Source organism: Hyaena hyaena, unplaced genomic scaffold, assembly GCF_003009895.1.
Source record: "Hyaena hyaena isolate Hyena2069 unplaced genomic scaffold, ASM300989v1 scaffold_5, whole genome shotgun sequence".
NCBI lineage: Eukaryota > Metazoa > Chordata > Mammalia > Carnivora > Hyaenidae > Hyaena > Hyaena hyaena.
In genome coordinates this window covers 8,212,760-8,231,515 of record NW_024080637.1, presented here as the reverse complement: position 1 = coordinate 8,231,515, position 18,756 = coordinate 8,212,760, and the positions used below count along the sequence as shown (strand labels likewise).

General features: G+C 37.3%; 1 protein-coding gene across 3 annotated transcripts in view; it reads left to right on the top strand.

Moving 5' to 3' along the window:
* ZFYVE9 (zinc finger FYVE-type containing 9) overlaps positions 1 to 18,756 on the top strand; it is a 150,558-nt gene that overhangs the window by 84,960 nt on the left and 46,842 nt on the right. For all 3 annotated transcript variants that reach the window (XM_039238548.1, XM_039238544.1, XM_039238535.1), the window contains one exon: positions 9,224 to 9,328. In XM_039238548.1, the coding sequence (XP_039094479.1) occupies positions 9,224 to 9,328 (105 nt within the window). The remainder of the gene's footprint in view (positions 1 to 9,223; positions 9,329 to 18,756) is intronic.

Genomic DNA, 18,756 nt, shown 5'->3' with positions numbered 1-18,756 from the left:
AAGGATTTCATTTTTTGTTAACAGCCACACCCCTGCTGCTTCAGGCAGGTGAAGATTTATGCTGTAGGAAAAGAAAAACATATATTCTTTGTAAATTCTATGGAGCTTCTGAATGAAACAGTACAGGATTTCAGCCCTTCATTATACACTTAATATCTAAGTGATCTTGCAGGATTATTGTGAGGTAATGTACAATTAAAGCACCTAGCATTCTGTTTTGTTTTTATTTTAAGTTTGCCATCATAGAGGTTTCCTCTTTATCTGTAAAGCTTATTGTTTATAAAAGCTTATTGTTAGCCCAAGATTGGTCAGAGATTATGTTCAAATATCTCAAACCAATAAGTCATTCATCTTGTAGGATAGATCTGTGGATGGACTGGGATTCAAGCTTTATTCTTTTCCTTTCTGCCGGGCTCTCCCATGTTCCTTTGCACACGCACAGGCTCTGTTATCCAAAGATGTTGGTTGGCTTCAGCCCACTAAGGTCTCTGCTGTATGTGTGCACAGACTAAGGTCAATTCTGGGTATTTGGAGAATTTACGAAGCTCCGTATGGCTGTTTCACCTCCCAGAACTCCTAGTTAAATCTTTGGCTAATGTGCCTGCTCATTACTTACCCCAAACCTCAGTTTAGCTGAGCTGCTGACCCTCCCTTTTCACGAAATTACTGAGATTACCACTGTCGCTGACACCACTCCAAATCAAGTAAAATCCTGCAAGTAGCAGAGCTTGTTATTTTCTTTCTTTCTTTCTTTCTTTCTTTTTTTTTCTCAGAGCTTGTTATTTTCACAGACTACCTTGAACTACCTAAGAAGGCTAGGGCACAGCCCCAAGCAAGAAGATCACAGACTCAGCTCTACTGTTCTTGCTTCAAGTTCAGTAGTTTTCATGAATAAACACATCTCAGTGCCTTGTATGCTTTTAGTCTAATTCCAGAGCATTGTAATGATTGTTTTTTAAAAACCATTTACCCAGGGGCACCACGGTGGCTCAGTCAGTTAAGCATACAACTCTTGATTTCAGCTCAGGTCATGATCTCCACACTGACAGTGCAGAGCCTGCTTGGAATTCTCTCTCTGACCCTTCCCTATTTGTTCTTTCTTTCTTAAAATAAATAAGTAAACTTAAAAAAAAAAAAACCCATTTACCCAGCTTTTTAGTTGGCTTTTTTGGGGACTAGATTTATTTTCTCACTCTGTCTTGTAGTTGTAGTTTCAGTTATCTTTTAAAGAGATTTAAATAAATAATAAGTGAAACTCTTGTAGCTTTACTTATGTAGTTGCCATTTCCAGTGACCTTAATTCCTTTGTGTAAATCTGTATTTCCATCTGGTGTCATTTTCCTTCTGCCCGAAAGATTTCCTGTAACAATTCTTGTAGTGTGGGTCTGCTGGTGAGGAATTCAGCATTTTTATTTCTAACATCTTTATTTTACCTTCATATTTGAAAGATTTTTTTGCTGGATGTAGAATTCTAGGTTGACAGTTTTATTCTTTGAGTGTCTTAAAGATGAATAATAATTGCTCTACTGTTTCTTCTGGTTTGCATTGTTTCAGATGAGGACTTGATTTCCCCTTTTTGTTCCTCTCTACATAATGTTTTTTCTTTTCTGGTTGCTCTAAGATGTTTCTTTTTATCACTGGTTTTGAGCACTTTGATTATGTGCCTTGATATACTTTTTTTTTTTTTTTTTACGTTTCCTATACTTGGAGTTTGTTGAACTTCTTATTTTTGTGAGTTTATAATTTTCATCAAAGAACTCTTCTCTTCCCCTTCAAGGACTCTGTTATAGACATATTAGGCTCTTGGAATTGTTTCATAGCTCACTAATGTTCCTTTTTTTCTCCTCTATGTTTCATTTTGGACAGTTATTATTGTTGTGTCTTTAAGTTCAACAGTCTTATTTTGCGTTGTTAAAATGGTCCAATCCCACATTTTGGGGAGGTTATCTCAAATATTGTAATTTTATCTCTAGAAGATTGATTTAGGTCTTTTTCTATATACTCTTTGTACTTAATTTTTGAATTTCTGTAATATATAGTAACTACTATAATGTCCTTATTGGTAATTCTAACATCTCTATCAGTTCTGGCTCAGTTTCCGTTGATTAATTTTCCCTTTTTTTTAAGTTTATTTATTTATTTTAGAGAGAGAGAGAGAGTGAGCACATGCACAAGTGGAGGAGGGGCAGGGAGAGAGGGAGAAAGAGAATCCCAAGCAGACTCTATGCTGTCAGCACAGAGCCCATCACAAGGCTCCATCTCAGAAACCGTGAAATCATGACCTGAGCTGAGATCAAGAATTGGATGCTTAACTAATTGAGCCACCCAGGCGCCCCTTCCCCTCTTATTTTGTTGTATTTTCCTGCTGCTTTTGCATGCTTGGTATTTAAAAAAAAGTTTAAAAATTTTTTATGTTTATTTTTGAGGGAGAGAGAAAGAGAGAGCAAGTGTGAGCAGGGGAGGGGCAAAGAGAGAGAGGGAGACACACAGAATCTGAAGCAGGCTCTGGGCTCTGAGCTGACTCAGAGCCCGATGTAGGGCTCAAACTCACAAACCTTGAGATCATGACCTGAGCCAAAGTTGGATGCTTAACTGACTGAGCCACCCAGGCGCCCCTTGAAATTTTTTTTGATGTTTATTTATTTTTGAGAGAGAGAGTGAACAGGGGAGGGGCAGAGAGAAAGGGAGTCAGAGAATCCCAGAGGTCCCGTGCCATCAGCATAGAGCCCATGTGGGGCTGGAACTCAGGAACAGTGAGAGCATGACCCGAGTCGAAATCAACAGTTAGACACTTAACTGCCTGAGCCACCCAGGTGTCTCGATATTTTTAAATTTTTTATGGGGTGGCAAATATTATGATTTTACCTTAATGTGTGCTGAATATTTTTATAGTCTTATAAACTTGAGTTCTATTACCGGTAAGGCAGTTAATTTACCTAGAAATAGTTTGATCCTTTCAAGTCTTGCTTTTTAAGATTTGTAAGGTAGAAGATCCAAAATCTTGTTTACTGTAGTGCTGATTATTCCCCAGCACTAAGGCAAGACCCTTCTTAGTACTTGTAATGATTTTGGGCCCTATTTGGAATTAGGCCAAACTTCACAGGTTAGAGGCACAGTTCTTTTACCAGACTGTTGTTATTTTAGACACCAGGTTCAAGTTTAGGGATTCCCAAGCTACCCCTACTTTTGACTAACTGGATACAAATGTTAGCATTCCCACTACCTTCTCAGTTTTGATAATTCACTAGAATTATTCACGGAACTCAGCAAAGTATACTGTACTTATGATTACAGTTTTTTTTGTAGTAAAGGAAATACAAATCAGGGCCAGTGGAGAGACGAGTCACAGAGTACAGTCTGGGAGGGCCCCACCCAAGAAGCTTCCCTGCTGTTACATTGATACATAACAATATGCACAGAGTAAACACCTTAGCTTTTGTGTCCTGAGTTTTTATTGGAGTTTCCTTATTAGGAATAATGATTGAGTCATTGACCATGTGATTGAACTCCGTCTCTAGCCCCTCTGATATCATGTGCCTCAAAGCCACATCCTCTGATCACATGGCTGATCTTTCTAGGATGGCTAGCTCCCACTCTGGGTCATGTTGCTAGGATATGCTATCTAGGGACCCACTATGAGTTAGTAGATTAACATAGACTATCAGGGCCACCATTGAATAATAGACACTCCTGTCACTCAGGAAATTCCAAGGGTTTAGAGGCTACCTCTCAGGAACCAAGAGCAAAGTCCAGTGAAATTGTTTATTATATAATAATACTGTACCTAATGCTCATGGAATATAAGGTTTTCCTCTGTAGTTTTTAGGAGTAGGCACTATTCCCAGACCTGACCGTGTTCCTGATAATCATTTCAGGTAATTCTTTCACTGGCCTCAAGAAGTTTCCTCACACACATTTGCTAATCAGAACTCTACTGAATTCTGGAGTGAGACCCTCTATAAATGCTTAGAGTTCTCTGAAGTTTTTTCTTCTCTGATGCTCTGTTCTGTGAACTCTGGCTACTGTGGTTTTCTTGGAATCTTGGTTTTGTCTCTTCAATTCAGGAAATCTGTCAGCCTCTGCCTGGATTTCCCCTTCCTGCATCTGAGCTTGTAAACTCTCTGGAGGCATAACCTGTACAATCATAGAGCTCATCTTGTTTGCTTCCTGCCTTTTAGAGACCACTGTCCTTTGTTGCCTGAGATTCAGTGTCTTGAAAATCATTGTTTCATATGTTCTGTGCAGTTTTGGATTGTTTCATGCAGGAGGGTAAATCCAGTCCCCTTATCTCCATTTTGGCCTGAAGTGGAAATTTTATTTTTTAATTTATTTTTTATTTTTATAAGTAATCTCTGTCCCCAGTGTTGGGCTTGAACTTGTGACCCTGAGATCAAGAGTCACATGCTGTACCAACTGAGCCAGCTAGGCGCTCCCAGAAGTGGAAATTTTAAAATTATATTTTAATCTATAAGATCGCCCTCTCCTTCTCTATCTTCCTTTCTCTCTCCTCTCTCTCTCTCTCTCTCTCTCTCTCTCTCTGTCTCTGTCTGTTTCTTTCTCCCTCTCCATTCCCTCCTTCTACTTCAGTCTCCATCACTTTGTCACTCCTGGTAACTTTAGTTTTTAGTCACATTTTTGTCAAGGTAATTTTTTTAAGTTTAATTATTTTGAGAGAGAGAGAGAATGAGCAGGGGAGGGGCAGAGAGAGAGAGAGAATCCAAGCAAGCTCCCCACTGTCAGTGCAAAGCCTGATGCTGTGCTTGATCCCATGAACCGTAGGATCATGACCCAGGCCAAAATCAAGACTCAGGTACCTAACTGATTGAGCCACCTACGCACCCTGACGAGATAATTTTTTTTTACTGATTGTAATCTGCTTTGGGAAGAAAAGGGGATATTTATCCTGTAATCTGGCAACAGAAGCCTATGGATTTTATGCCTGTATCAGTTCATTTATACAAACATTTAGTGGAATACCTCCTGAAGTATCTTGTTCTCCATCTCCAGTGTTGGGGAGGAAAAATTTTTCTCTAGCTTTCAAAGATTCTTCTAGCTGATCTACGAATTAAATTGACACAAGACAGATTAACTGGAGAAAATTGAATTTAACTTTGTACATATGAAAACCTCACATACATGAGGGGTTCACAGGCAGGTAAAATGAGTTATATATGCCATCCTGAGCTGAGGAATGGGATAGGGGCTTGGGGCTGTCAAAGGGAGGAGAGTAATTCACAGGACAATAAGAAGAATAGTTGCTTGGCAATTACATGTATGCCCTACCATACAGATGAGTCACTCAGATAAAATTTATCTCTAATAACTCTAATTCTGGGGAAGACCTCCAATTTAGATTCTTTGAGGTAGTTAAAACAGGGCAAAAGTCTCTTGACCCTACAGGGTCTCAGTTGCCTTCAGTTTAAAAGAGTCCACATACCAAAGTGGCACATATGGAAGAGACTTGCTTTGAACCCCTTTACTGCTTTCTCTGTCCCTAGCTTAACAGAATTTACCAGCCTATTGATTCCAACACTTTTCTACTATCTCTCACTTCCCCTGTTTTTCTCCTTTCCTGTCTTAAGATTCCATGGTTCATTATTAAAATCACTTATATTTTAAATGACTCCAGGTCCTTTCTGTCTCTTACCCTCTGTTCTATTGGCCCAGCAAAATGTAAAGCCTGGTTAAATCTACCTCTTAATTTAAAAAAATTTTTTTAAATTTACAAACAATAAAATTCACCTTTTATGGAGTATACTTCTAAGAATTTTGACAAATGTAAAGAGTTATGTTACTACCATTCTTTCAATTAGGATACAGAAGAGTTATATCATTCCAGGGGCGCCTGGGTGGCTCAGTTGGTTAAGTGGCTGACTTCGGCTCAGGTCATGATCTCGCAGTTCATGGGTTCGAGCCCCACATCAGGCCCTGTGCTGACAGCTAGCTCAGAGCCTGGAGCCTGCTTTGGATTCTGTGTCTCCTTCTCTCTGCACCTCCCATGCTCACACTCTGTCTCTCAAAAATAAATAAATGTTTAAAAAAAAATAAGAGTTCTATCATTACAGAAAATTTGCTGGTGCACCCCTAATGTCTGGTAACTGTTGATCCACTGTCCCTATAGTTTTAGATTTTTTAGATTGTCATGTAATTGGAATTATACAGTATATAACCTTTTCAGTCTGGCTTCTTTTACTCATTATCATGCATTTGAGGTTCATCTTTGTTGTTATATATATTGTTAAGGAAAAAAATAATAAAAAATCTTTTTCCTCTACTCATCTTTGGTTCATTGGCTGAGGCCCTCAAAATTAGACTGGCCAGTGAATAACAAAGGCATATTTTGGGATGGCATACTCTGGTAACCTTTAGCATCAGTAGTTCATTCATCTTCATTGCTGTATAGTATTCAGTTGTATTGTGAACCACAGTTTGTTTACCTGTTGGCGGATCTGTGGGTTGTTTCTAGTTTTTGGTGACTCTGAATAAAGCTACTTGAAACATTCATGTATGAAATTTTGTGTGAACCTTAGTTTTGCCATATTGTACATTTAATGTTATAAAGAACTATGAAATCATTTTCCAACATGTGTGTAGTAGTTTACATTCACAAGTAATATACAAGAATTCTTTGTTTGCAAGTACTTCGTATTTCTTTTTTGTTTTTAATTTTTACCATTCCAATAGGAGTTTAGTGGTTTTAATTTTTGTATTTTAATTTGTATGCTTCTTAAGATGAATGATTCAGAGCATTTTTTTCATGTGCTAATTTGTCTTCTTTATATCTTCTTCAGTGAATATTCAGATTTTGCCCACTTAAAATATGGTTGTTATTTTCTTGTTGAGTTTTTAGACTTTTTGTGTATTCTAAATGTAAGTCTTTTGGTAGATTTGTATCATTTGTTACATTTTCTCCTAGTCTATGGTCTCTCCTTTTATTCTCTTAACAATGTCTTTCACAGAACAAAAATTTTTCATTTTGTTGAAGTAAAATTTATTAATTTTTTATGGAGCATGTTTTTTGTATGATATATAAGAACTTACTGGCTAGAATGACATCACAAATATTTTTTCCCATGTTTCTTTGTAGAAGACTTTTAGTTTTATTTTTATGTTTTAGATTTAGTTCTGTGATTCATTTTTAGTTAAAATTTGTTTATGATTGTGAGACATTGTTAGAAACCCTTCGTTCATATGTCCAATTGTTTTAGTACCATTTGTTAAAAAAAAAAACAACTATTTTTCTTCATTTACTTGCCTTTACACCCTTATCAAAAGTCCATCAACATACCTGTGTGGATCTACATCTTTCTTCATTCGTAACTTTATCCAAGCTTGTGTGTAGATGATGACAAAAAGAGCAGCCCATTTACTGGTCTTACTTAAAAATCTTTTTTTTTTCTTAATTTTTTTTTAATGTTTTTTTTTTTTAATTTATTTCTAGGAGAGAGAGAGAGAGACAGCGTGAGCAGGGGAGGGTCAGAGAGAGAGGGAGTCACTGAAACAGGCTCCAGGCTCTGAGCTGGCAGTCAGCACAGAGCCCGACGCGGGGCTCGAACCCACAAACCGCGAGATCATGACCTAAGCGAAAGTCGGACGCTTAACCGACTAAGCCACCCAGGCGCCCCTAAAAATCTTTTTTAATGTGTATTTATTTTTTGAGAGACAAAGTGTGAGCAGGTGAGAAGCAGAGAGAGAGAGGGAGATACAGAATTGGAAGCAGGCTCCAGGCTCTGAGCTGTTAGCACAGAGCCCAACACAGGGCTTAAATTCATGAACTGTGAGATCATGACCTGAGCTGAAGTCAGATGCTCAACCTACTGAGCCATCCAGGCACCCCCAGTCTCACTTCAGATTCATGACCAATACCATTAGGAAGCTTTCAGACCTACCTGGCAATCTTTCCTTCCCCATAACACATTCCTATTCTCATGTTTTCTCAAATTTCCTGTGCCTCTTCTCCTTTTCTCACTTTTTGCTGATGTCCCAGCCCCAATTTCCCTGAGTAAATGGAAACAGTCAGAAGACAGTTTTCACAGAGTTCCATCCAACAACTTAACCAGTATCTATACATTTTCATTTCTTAGTTTTTTAGTACATCTTTCTTTCTTGGTTCTTCTCCTGCAGCCTTATAACTTGCCACCTTCCCCTTCCCATCGTGTTCTGCATCTTAGCAAATGGCAGTCTTGTAGTTGCCCAGTCCATGTAATTCATAATCATCTTTGATTTTGCTTCCCCTCCCCATTTTATATTGAATCCAATGACAAATATTGTCAGTTTCCCCTTCAGAATATATCTAGAATCTGATAACTTCTCACCAGTTTTTGAATTGTTAACATGTTGGTCCAAATTATCCCTGTCACTTGACTGAATTATTTTTATTACATTTATCTGATCTCCTTCCTTCTATTCATGTTCCCCTACAATCTATTTACAGAAAAGCCAGAGAGATCTGTTAAAATAGGTAAAAAATCTCACAGTAAAGGCACAGGTCTTTCTGGTGGCCTCCAAGACCCTATGAAATCTAGCTCTATGGTGTCACATTGATGTCAGCTCCTTGCACTCTTCATCACTTTGCTTCAGCCACCCTGGATGTGGTGTGTGTATATGTATATATTTTACTCTGCAAATATTCATTGAATGCCTAGGCTGTACCAGGCATTTGGGATATAACAAGTGAGAGTCCATACCTTCTTGGAGCTTACTTTAGAGGGAGGAGGCAGGTAACAAATACAGAAAATATTAAGTGGTATTAAAACAGAATAAGCATGCAAATATTTGTTTAGTGTAATATACAAGGGGTATATGCAGCCAGTCTTCTTCCTTATGAGAGGTTACAGTCTAATTGGAGAGCTAAAATATACACATGAGGGTTTTCATTTTACATTCCCTTATTATTTAAATAAATGAGTTCTTTTAATTTCCACATTCTTTTTTTTTTTTTTTCTGAGAAAGAGAGAGACAGCATGAACAGGGGAGGGTCAGAGAGAGAGGGAGACACAGAATCTGAAACAGGCTCCAGGCTCTGAGCTAACTGTCAGCACAGAGCCCAACACGAGGCTCGAACCCACGAACTGTGAGATCATGACCTGAGCCGAAGTCATACACTTAACTGACTGAGCCACCCAGGCACCCCCACATTTTTCCTTTTGTGCTGATTTTATTACTATCAGTCAAATCCTACCATCAATGAATTCTTTATTCCATTTCATCTGCTTTTGCCCAGGACTTCAGAAATTACCAGTATACATTGCCAGTAGTTCAAGGTTTGGTGGTTGATATGGAAGTTCGGAAAACCAGTATCAAAATTCCCAGCAACAGGTACAATGAGGTAAGATTTACCATGAAGGAATATTTTTTATTGTTAAATACATAAATGAAGATGAAAAATATTGATTATATATCATTTTTTAATTAATTGACAGTGAAATCAGGTCATAATACTGTATGACTTAGGTGAGCGATGAGGAATTTCATGACAGAAAATCAAGATTTTATATTTGTGATTTATTTAGTCATTAGATGTATCATTGATTGTGCTTTTGATACTGTGATAATTGGTGATAGATTTGCATTTTGATTAAGGCATAAAATTAACTTTATATCTGTAATGTTAGCGGTAGGATCTTTTCATTTTTCCCTCTTTTTCTAAGTATACCTTGTTTTTGACTATCCTTAATGTCTAACCATTAGCTCCCAAACTGAATTTTCATTAAGGTTTCAAAAGCAAATAAATGATTTCATCTTGAATTAAGCCGTGTCTTTTAATTAAAATGAAATATTGCATACGACACATACATTAACAGAATTATGTAAACAGTGTTCATTGCCTGTTTGTCATGTGAAGGCTTTCTTAAATTTAAAGGTTTCTTAAAGTCTGTTCTAAAATAGCCAGTAGTAATATCATTGCGGTTTAAAAGAAAAATCTTATTTTGAAACTTAGTGTGGTAAAATAATGGTTAAAATTTGTTGTTTTATTAGACAGGATGGAAACTCTCCAATTACTTCTTCCACTATTTCCTGGTATAATTTCCTCCTTCCCTCTCTTTCTTTTCATCTTTTTTTCATTCTTTCTTTTTTTCCCCTTCATTAAGCCATTTATTCACTTATTCATTTGTACATTTGATAAACATTTTGTACTTTCTCTTAGAATCATGTAAATATCTTACTGAATTTATTAACTTAGGGCTCACCATTACGAGAACAACCTTTGTGAAGATTTTACCTATGGCTTTTAGTGCAATAACTTTTTTCAGGACAGTAGAAAATAGTAGCTAGAATGTGTGCTTTATTTTTTTTTTTTCCTGTGATATAGTTAGAGGTTTTTATCTATTAGATAGACCTACCTTGGAATATCAAGCACTACTGACTAGATTAGGTAGTCAAATCTTTAAAAATTTTTTTCTTAATGTTTTATTTATTTCTGAGAGAGAGAAAGAGACAGCATGAGCAGGAGAGGGTCAGAGAGAAAGGGAGATACAGAATCTGAAACAGGCTCCAGGCTCTGAGCTGGCTGTCAGCACAGAGCCCGACCCGGGGCTCGAACCCACAAGCCGTGAGATCATGACCTGAGCCAAAGTCAGACGCTTAACTGACTGAGCCACCCAGGCACTCCAGTAGTCAAATCTTTAAAATAAACTCTTTTTATATCATTTGTGCCCTAAATAGTCTTAAAAGAGATGCGTTAAAAATGCATTTGTTTCTCAAATTTGAAGTTTTATTATTTCATAAATACTTATTAAATATATTCTGTGGTGTGAGATAGAAAGATGAGTAAGAACATTATGCTTGCCTTGTAGGAGCTTAGTGTCCAGAAGTAAGCTGATCAGATGTCATCCTCAAACAGATAATATACATTGCTATTTTTGGTATTTCCAAGATGTGTTTTGTGTTTGAGGATTGGATCTGTTTATTAAGGTACATCTGTAAAAAGCTGTGAGGCTCCCTAGTTTTTTCAGTACCAACTGAGGACATTTATGACAACTGCCATTTATATTATCTGTCTTTATCTGTCCCCTAGGTTTATGGTTGTGCAAGTTCAGATATCTTTTTTCAAAAACAGTAGCTGTATTTGTTGTTGTTTATTACAGTTCGTTTTCAATAATGTTTAACAACTATACATCACTTATTTTTCTTATCTGATTTAGCAGACTGACTTCCCTTCTAATTCAATTTTTATTTCACCGCATATTTTATGTTTATTTCAACTCAATCTCAATTTCTTCTCTCATAATTCTTGGACATTTGAATTATGATGTGCCTGACAATTCTGCTTCACTTTGTAGTTGAAAAGGTAATTTCTTGTGTTTTATTTAATTTACTCACGATAGTATTCCATTTTTCCTCTTATTTCTTTTTCTTTGTTGATACCCATAGTCTTCCTTATTCTCTCAATTATGTTCTCATTTGCTCCAAAGCCTTTGTACAAGCTATTTCCTTATTGATGCATACTTTCTTCCCATTCATTACCTATCTAACTCTTATTCACTTTTCAGGAATCAGCTTAGATGACATTTCCTCAGATAAGCTTTCAGTTAGCTCCCAACTGGAGTAATTCTCCCTGTTATAAACATCTTAGATTCTACACTGTGTGTGTAATACTCAGTATATTTGTAATTGAACCTTTTTCAGTATGTGTTTTCTCTACCAGACTTTCATTTCCATGTGGAACTGTCTTATTTACCACTGTATCATTAGTGGACTGCCTGGTAAAGAGTAATTGTACAAAAAATATCTTTTAAAAGAAACCAAAAAATATCTATTGAATGAAGACATGAAACAAAACTAATATAGGTAAAACAATACAAAAATAAGTACTGAAACTTAATACAGTTTTACTAAAGGTTTAGAGAAAGGAGAGCTCTGGTAAATGCAGCAGTCGGAAATGTTCCTTTATTTCCAGTTGATCCTGAATCCTTAACAGCCAGAGCAGCATGTTCCATGTAGGACATGTTTATAAATATTCATGTAAATGTCTTACAAGTGTAAATGAATGAAAGATTTAAACTGGACAATGAATGTTATTTAGGCACTAGGAAGAGAAGGGTGGAAAATAACAAGTGAAAAGGGTGATAGATGCCTGCAGAAAATAAGGCAGGAAAGCCCCAGGGATGGACATGTCTTGAAAAGAGGATAGAAGACAACAGCCTGCCCAGTGAAGAAGAGGCTAGGAGATAAAGTTGTGCAAAGACACTGCTGGGATTTCAAGTTTTCAGAAACAAGGCAGAGGAATCTAGATTTTAATATTGTAATCTGTAAATAGATATTATAGATTCTAAAGCAGAGAAGTGACTTAATTAAAGTGAGTTTTAGAAAAATGAGCTTTGGCTGCTATATGTAAAAATATGTAGAGAGGGGACCACTAAGGAAAGACTTTAAGCTTAGAAAACTACAGGGCGCTAGCATGGCTCAGTCGGTTAAACAGACCTAACCGAACCTGAGTTCAGCTCAGGTCATGAGCTCATGAGCTCATGATGAACTCATGATCCCATGAGTTTGAGCCCTGTATCAGGCTGTGTGCTGACAGCTTAGGGCTTGGAGCCTGCTTCAGATTCTGTGCCCCTCTTGCTCTGCCCCTCCCCCACTCATGCTTGGCTCGCTTTCTCTCTCTCTCCCTCTTTCAAGAGTAACTAAACATTTAAAAAAAATTTTAAAAAGCTGAAAGATAGTACCTCTGGCATCATGGAAAATGGAATAAATGAAGTAGTCTTTCTATATAAATTCTCTAATCTCATCAAGGCCATTCAAGCTCTCTGTTGGTTTAGGTAACTGCTCATGTTCTAATGATAAGATTTTTCTGACTATTGTGTTAACTAACATTTATTGTTAGTTATATTAACATTATAACATTTAGTGAAGGTATATTCTGTAGCATGCACTATGTATTTTTACACTATTTCTGTGAAATTAGTATGTTCAAGTCCTTTTAATAGATGCAGATATTAAGCCATAGTGCTAGGAAGTGATAGTACCAGAATCAAAACCAGGTGGTCTGATTCCACTGTCCTCACCTTTAGCCACTATATTAAACTGATTTTTATCGACATCAATTTAATAATTATCAATATGACTTTAGGGCTGATTTTAAGGTCTTTACTGAGGCAATCAAATTTAAATAAGACCATTAGAATGAGCTGTAATCCAGTATAACTGATGTTCTTTTAAGAAGGGGAAGTTTGGACACAGACACTCATAAAGATGATGTAGAGAGACAAGGAGAAAATGATCACCTACAAGTCAAGGAGAGAGGCCCAGAACAACTCCTCCCTTTCCATAAGCCCTCAAGTGGAACCAATTCTGCCAACACCTTGATTTTGGACTTCCAGCCTCCAGAACTGTAGGACAATAAATTTCTATTGTTTAAGCCATCCAGTTTATGGTACATTGTTATAGCAGCTCTGCCACACTAACACATTGGTTTGCTTTAAATAGCTAAATGTCAAAACCAAGTAAGTAAAACAAGAAAGAAAAACGGCAATGGGACAGAGAAGATGGGCTCTGTGATTGCCCTACTTTACTATATGGTGTTTCCAGGCCATAGTTCAGGTAAGAGAAACCCAAACTAAACCTAGAGGTTTCCCTCAGTTGAAGAGACAGAGTTGAGAATGTGAGGAGGTCATGATGGCTTGAGTTTGCAAAACAGATTACTGGAAATAAAAGAACTCTGGAAATATGCAGGTGGTTCCCATTGTTTCTTCAGCTGACTAGTAAATCAGTGTGTGTATGTGAGAAAAGCACTGGAAAGATACAGGTAAAACAGTTCTCACAGGGCCAGGCATAATTTGTATTCTTACCAGCTAGAGTGAACTAGAGGCACATTATCCCTACTGACCCAGGTTATTCATAAATTCAGGCTGCTTCAATCCTACCTATCAAGCTTAAAAGAAAACCTTAACAGTATCAAGACATGAGCATGTTACGGACATACATAGAAAATATAAAAAAGAACCAAATCAGACTTCAAGAAACAAAAATGACAATGAAATGAAAAATAAGTGGCATGAAAATAATGGCAGAAGACACTGATGAAGAAGTGAAATGAAGAAGAAATTAGCAAACTTAAAAACACAGCAATAGAAACTATCCAAAAAGAAATACAAAGAGAAAGGACTGAAAAATTAAATGAACAGCACATGATTGAGCCATGGGATGTTAGTCAGCCTACCTCTATAATTGAAGTCACCAAAGGAGAGGAAAGGTGAATAAAAATTTTATAAACTTAATGAGAAGTATAAATTCATATATTCAAGAAGCTCAATGAGTTTCAGTTGCAGAAAACATGATGAAAACTACATTAAGGAATGTTTTAATCATCTTAATCAAATTGCTTAACACTAAAGCTAGAGAGAAGAAACTTAAAAGCAACTAGAAGGGGAAAATGCACATTTTATACTGAGGAACAAATATAAGAATAACAGCAAACTTCTTATCAAAACAATTCAAGGCACAAATCAGTGCAATAGATCTTTATATTACTGGAAGAAAACCATCAACTTATGTTTTATACTTAGTAAAAATATATTTCAAAAGCAAAATGCTTTTTCAAAAATAGAAGAGCTAAAAGAGGCTATTACCAGTAGACCTATTGACAAGAACTATTAGAAGAAGCCCTTCATGGAGAATACTAAATAATGGAAATCTGAATCTTCACTAAGGAGTATAGAGCAACAGAAATGGTAAATATGCTGGTAAATATAAAATCTCTTTAAAAGATAATTGTTTACAACAAAAATAGAAAAATGTGGAGTTTATAACATATATAGAAACAAAATGTCTGACAAAAATACCATGAAAGCCAGGGAAGGAGAAATGAAAGTATTCAGATGTAAGTTTCTTATATGACACAAGACATGGTATAATATTACTTGAAAGTAGATTGATAAGTTAAAGATGTGTCATATAAACTCAAAAGCAACCACCAAAAAACTGAAATAAAGAAATATAACTAATAAGCCAACAAAGATGAGCTAGAATCATATAAAGACTGAGAAAGAAGAAAAAAGAACAGGAGATGGGACAAATACAAAATAAATAGCAGGATGTTAGATTTAAATCTAACCATATCAGGGGCACATGGGTGACTTAGATAAGTGTCCAACTCTTGATCTCAGTTCAGGTCATGATCTGGTGGTTCATGAGATCTAACCCTGTCTCAGGCTCTGCTGACAGTGCAGAGCCTCTTTGGGATTCTCTGTCTCCCTCTGTCTCCCTCTATCTCCCTCTATCTCCCTCTCTTTCTTTCTCTCTCTTCCCCTCTGCTGCTCATGCTCTCTCTCTCTCCCTCTCTCAGAATAAATAAACTTAAAAAATTGTATAAGTCTAACCATATCAGTAATCACATTGAACAGAAATGGTCAGTTAAAAAGGCAGAGATTGTCAGATTGGATAAAATAAACAAGATTCAGCTATATGTTGTGAATAAGAAAACCACTTGAAATATAATAACACAAATAGTTTAAATGTAAATGGATGGAAAATTACATACCATGGTAATATTAATCAAAAGAAAGTTTCAGTGAGTAGGGTAATATCAAAGTGTATTTCAGAATAAAAAAATATTACCAAGGATAAAGAAGCATATATCATGATTATTAAGGGATCAGTTCATCAAAAAGATATATAGCAATCCTAGACATTTATGCATTAATACCAGAGTTTCAAAATGCATGAAGCAAGAATTTAGTGATTTTATTTTTTAATTTTTTAAAAATATTTATTCATCACAGAGAGAGAGAGAGAGAGGGCAAGTAGGGGAGGGTAGAGAGAAAGGGAGACACAGAATCCAAAGTAGGCTTCAGGCTTCAAGCCATCAGCACAGGGCCCGATGTGGGGCTCGAGCCCACGAACTGCGAGATTATGACCTGAGCCAACATCAGGCGCCTGACCAACTGAGCCACCCAGGTGACCCTTGAGTGATTTTAGAACACTCCACCCAAGAGCAGCAGAGGGCACATTCTTTTCCAGTGGACACAGAACATTGCGAGGTAGACCATATTTTGTGTTGTAAAAGAAGTCCTGATAAATTTTAAATGATTCAAATTATACAAAATATGGTCTCTGACTACAATAGTCTTAAATTAGAAATCAGTATCAGAAAGATATCTAGAAAATCTCCAAATATTTGGAAAATATACACACTTTTCAATAATCCATGGGTCAAAGAAGAAACTTAAAGGAAAATTAGAATATATTTTGAGCTGACTGAAAATGAAAATATGGTATATCAAAATTTTGGGGATTTCTAACACAGTGGTTAGAGAGAAATTGATGGCATTAAGCTTTTATATTGGGGGAAAAAGACACTTTGAGTCAATGACCTTGTCTTCTACCTTAGGAAATTAGAAAAGGAAGAATAAAATACAAAGTAAACAGAAGAAAGAAAATAATAAAGACAACACCAGCAATTCATAAAGTAGGAAACAGAAAAACATTTAAGAAAAGTGAAACTACTAGCTCATTCTTCAGATTGGTAAAATTGACAGACTTATAGTCAGACTGACAAGGTACATAGCCAAAAGCACAAAATGCCATTAATGAGATATGAGAGAGGTGGTTATCACAACAGGTCCTATAGATAATAAATAACAAGGATATATTGTGAACATATTTGTGCCAGTAAATGTTCAACTTGGGCAGAATGGACAAATTCTGTGACATCAAACTTTCACATCACTCCTAAGAAGAAATAGATCACCTGAATAGCCCTATATCTATTGAAAGAATTGAATTTATGATCACAAAACTTCCCACAAAGAAAAGCACAGGTCCAGATGGTTTCACTTATGACTTCTACTAAACAGGAAGGAAGAAATAGCACTAGTTCTGTACAAATACTCTTAGAAAATAGACAAGGAGGGAATCTCATTCTATGCGGCAAGCACTGCACTAGTAACAAAACCTGGGGGGAAAATGACAAGAAATGAAAACTACAGTATTCTTCATGAAGATAGTTGCATAAATATGTAACGCATTGCAGAGGAGGAACTAAGATAGTGGACAGGTAGGAGACCTAAATCTTGCCTCCTCCCATGAACCCAGATAGATAAATATCAAATCATTCTGAACACTCAAGAAATCTATCTGAGGACTGAGAGAACAAACTGCACATCTAGAGGTAGAAAAATGGCCACATCATGAAAGGTTGGAGCTACAGAGAGTTGATTTGGGGGAGAAAAGAATTGCAGATGCCCCAGAGGGAGGACACCCTGACCATAGAGAGAGGAGTGAGAAAGAGTGAGAGGAAAAGAGTGAAAGCAGGGCACAATGGATTGCAAAAGAACTATTTGCCAGAAATACTGGGAAAAGGAGAGAGGTTAACTATCACAAGTTTTTATAAGCAGCAGAGTTCAAAATCTGGTTTTAGAAGTCCGTGTCATCACCGGGGTAGTGCCTGGTGGGCTTAGCACTTCTCCTATAGGGAAGGCTGCCTGGGAGTGGGCAGTGTGGTCTGAGGAACCCTTGGATTGCAGGGGTAGAAGCAGTTCCCCTTCTTGGAGTACATTTGGGAGTGGCGGCATGGCCTCTCTATGGACAAAAGTGCTGGCAGGCACCAACATGCTTCCCTGTTCATTAGCATAGGAAAAGACACACCTACTGAAGCAGCAGACCTTGCCACCAGCTTTTGCAGTGCTTGACCATACATTCTGAACTGCTGTGTGGTTGTGCTACTGCTTTTCTGGGATAAACCAGCACCAGCCACACCATGGCAAGACCCTCCCTTAGAGGATCAATGTGGGTCTGCACCAAGTGGGTCCCTAAAATTTGGAGTTTTGAAACCCAGTCACACACCTGAGATAAAACACAGGAGTACTGTGCTGCCTGGAAGGCAGATAGCTATAACACAGGGTGAAAGCAGCAATCTAATGGAAGCCAGAGACACGGGAGGGGAGATTGTTTGCTCTTCTCTGAAGGCTACCTGAAGAGAGGCATAACTTCCCTGTTCCAGGGATAAGAGAGCAGGTGACACCATTTCCCCCTGCCCATCAGCACTGACCCAACGTCAGTGAGCAACACAGTGCCCCTCCCCCCCCAATAGAGGCTGGAGCCACTTATACTAAGCCCTGCCCACCTGTGCTCTACAGGTGCATCTCCACTAGGGCAAGTCTGCCTGAGAATCAGTGCAGCAGGCTCCAGCTCCCAGAAGACCAGCATAAATCCCTCACATACCAAGTGAACTGATCATAGAATGCTGCAAAGCTTCAGCTCTAAGGGAAATAAGATCTAGTGTATTTTAACAGGCAGATCAAAACACATGTAGTTAAAGTTCACCACACAGTGGACAAGGTTGAAACACTCCCCACCACAGGTAGGGAAAAACTCTGCAGAGGACTTACCTGAGGGAAAGAGCAGCCAAAACACAGCATCAGAGTGCACACTCTGAACACCTCCTAAAGTACCAGGCCCAGGACAGTATAGGATCTCTTTTTAATATAGCCATTACTCTCAGAAACAGGAATATAATAGGCTTTCCTGACAATCACACAAAAAAAGTGACCTAGAAAAATGACAAGATGGAAGAATTCACCCCACAAGAAAGAACAGGAAGCATAATGTCCAGTGATTTAATCAAAACAAATGTAAATAAGATACCTGAACCAGAATTTAAAACAACAGTCCTAAGGATGTTAACTGGGCTTGGGAAAAGTTTAGAAGACACTAGAGAACCCCTTACTGCAGAGATAAAAGAACTAAAAACTAGTGAGGCCAAAGTAAAAAAATGCAAAACCAACTGGATGCAATGACAGTGAGGATGGATGAAGC